A 2249-nucleotide genomic window follows, 5' to 3' on the forward strand; every position below is an offset into this window, starting at 1 on the left:
CTGCTGCAGCCCTGCTCTGATGCTGCTGCAGCCCTGCTCTGATGCTGCTGCAGCCCTGCTCTGGCCCTGCTGCAGCCCTGCACGCCGCCTGGCTGCTCACCTTCAGGATCTCCAGCACTTCATCTGCCTTCTTCTGAGAAACGATGGCATCGTCATAGAAGCGGCTCAGCTGCCGCTGGAGCCAAAAGGCGTCGATGTCTCGCGGATGCAGATCCTTCTTCTTTGAGCTCATCAATTCACCCGATGCCACCAGCTTGAAAAACCAGACCAACAAAACGACTCATAACAATGTCACCTTCTTCCATCAAAAACAGACACGAGGCATTCGTGCTGCAAAATGAGCATCTCAGGGCTCCCTCTGCCCACAGGCAGAACGGGGAACAGCAAACGTCACACATCCCAAACCCTCCCGTGTGACTTCGGGCCTCCACAGCTGCTTTCCAGCCCTGCCTGAGCTCAGCTCCGTCCACAAACCAAAAGGATCCCAGCCCACACGACCCCAGATCGCGCTCCACATCCTGCTTACGTTGGCTGACAGGGTGCAGCGGACGACGGCTTCGTCTCCTTCCATGTCGTCATCAGAGGCCTCGTCCCGCACCTCGCCATAGATGTCCTCATCACCTTCCTGTGGGAACACGACTTCCAGTAAGTGGCTTTGGCACACGCCAAAGAGAAGCTTCTCCTTGGCAGAAACGAACCATCTGGCAGCTCGTGCCTGAAGGGAAACCACTGAGCTCGTGCTTTTAACATCAATGCATTCCTTTAGTTCGGATAAAGGGCCGCGTGGTCAAATTATTTCCACTCCTTGGATCTCAGTGACTGCAAGAGGCTCCCGTGTGCCTCTTTTATTCTCTCAGCCCCCCACAGAAACGATTCCACAGAGCCCTTCTATGAGACGCTTCCAAACGATGCATTTCAGCTCATCCCTTCCTCCTGTCAAGTCTGCCCCAGCAGATCTAAATACCACCATCTGCTTCCCATCGTCCTGACTCACGATAAGCCTCGGATTAGCAAGATAATCAACAAATCCTCCCAAGCCAAGAAAGCAGCATCTGAAATAATCCCTCCTCTCCTTCCTGGCACAGATACCCAACCTGAGCCAGCGCCCGCTTCCCAGCCTGAGTAAAAACACATCAAACACGGCGGCTGCTGAGCAGCCGAAAGCGAGGAGCCGTCAGAGCTCCAGCAGCGCCTTCCTACCTCCTCATCTGACTCAAACTGCACGTTCACGCCGTACGTCTCATCAATGTTGTCATCTGCGAGGGAGAGCGGAACCCATTAAGCAGGAAACCTGCAGCCCATATGCAGGGCTCACAGATCCCCCACCTCCGCACGTCCGAGAGATGAAAAGAACGTCGTTGGGAGGCTTGAAAACCGTCCAAACGTTTCCCAGCTGCTCTGTGTGAAAGCACGATGCCTGCAAGCAGGCTGCACAAGGCGCCCCTGCTGCTACGTGCCTCCTGCCCACCCCTCTCCCACAACTGCAGCTGTGACCACACGCCCACGGTCTGAATCCCCCTCTCACGCCGCCATCGGTGCCCGTACCCATGTTCTGAATCTCCTTGTCGCCACCGTAATCCGTGATCTTCTTGCCCAGGTTCACCAGCACGTGGTAACGGGTGTCGTCAGTCTGGCCCAGCAGCAGATCGATCTCCTTGCGCCTCTCCTTATCGCGCAGCTTCTCGTTCTTCAGCACCGCCAGCACCTCGTCGGCAGCTCCGCACAGGATGTCCCGTGGCTGGGGAACGAGCGGCAGCCGCGCCACCAGCAGGAGGTCAGCAGGGGGCACAGCTCGTGTCTCACAGCGGCCCTCGCCATCGCGGCGCCGCCACGCTGTGCCCCCATCCTCACCTGGTCCCCGAGGGCGGCCTGGATGAAGCTCAGCAACACCTCGTAGGTCTCCCGGGTCTCCTTGGTTTTGGGTTTGTAGATGATGCCCACCATCTCGTCGATGCCCTCAGACAGCAGGGTGTAACCCTTCATCTTGTTGATGTCGTGCCTGTCCTCGTCGCGCTTCCTTCTCCTGCAAGGAGGCAGCAGCCATGGCAGTGCCCAAACAGGGAATTCTGCAGCCCGTGCTGCTGCAGGACAAAGCGCGGCCCTTCTGTTTGCCCACCCCACTGTTTGCCCCCCCTGCTGCCACAGGAGCCCAGCCCCCAAACCCACAGCTTTACAACAAACCCCAGTATTTCCACACCTCAGAGCCCAACCCCATCCCACAGGGAGAGCTGGGAGGCGCCGCTCTGCCC

The 2249-nt window shown here is 58.0% G+C and overlaps 1 protein-coding gene across 1 annotated transcript in view; it reads right to left on the reverse strand.

Moving 5' to 3' along the window:
• The window catches only part of SNRNP200 (small nuclear ribonucleoprotein U5 subunit 200), a 20623-nt gene that overhangs the window by 15654 nt on the left and 2720 nt on the right, over positions 1–2249 (reverse strand). Inside the window, exons 3-7 of the mRNA XM_042838592.1 lie at positions 1852–2023; positions 1546–1738; positions 1201–1256; positions 527–625; positions 101–253 (exon numbers count right to left, since the gene is read on the reverse strand). Of these exons, the coding sequence (XP_042694526.1) occupies positions 101–253; positions 527–625; positions 1201–1256; positions 1546–1738; positions 1852–2023 (673 nt within the window). The remainder of the gene's footprint in view (positions 1–100; positions 254–526; positions 626–1200; positions 1257–1545; positions 1739–1851; positions 2024–2249) is intronic.

The sequence above is a fragment of the Centrocercus urophasianus genome, unplaced genomic scaffold, assembly GCF_019232065.1.
Source record: "Centrocercus urophasianus isolate 14NV4802_14NV808 unplaced genomic scaffold, USGS_Curo_1.0 seq_848, whole genome shotgun sequence".
Taxonomy (NCBI): domain Eukaryota; kingdom Metazoa; phylum Chordata; class Aves; order Galliformes; family Phasianidae; genus Centrocercus; species Centrocercus urophasianus.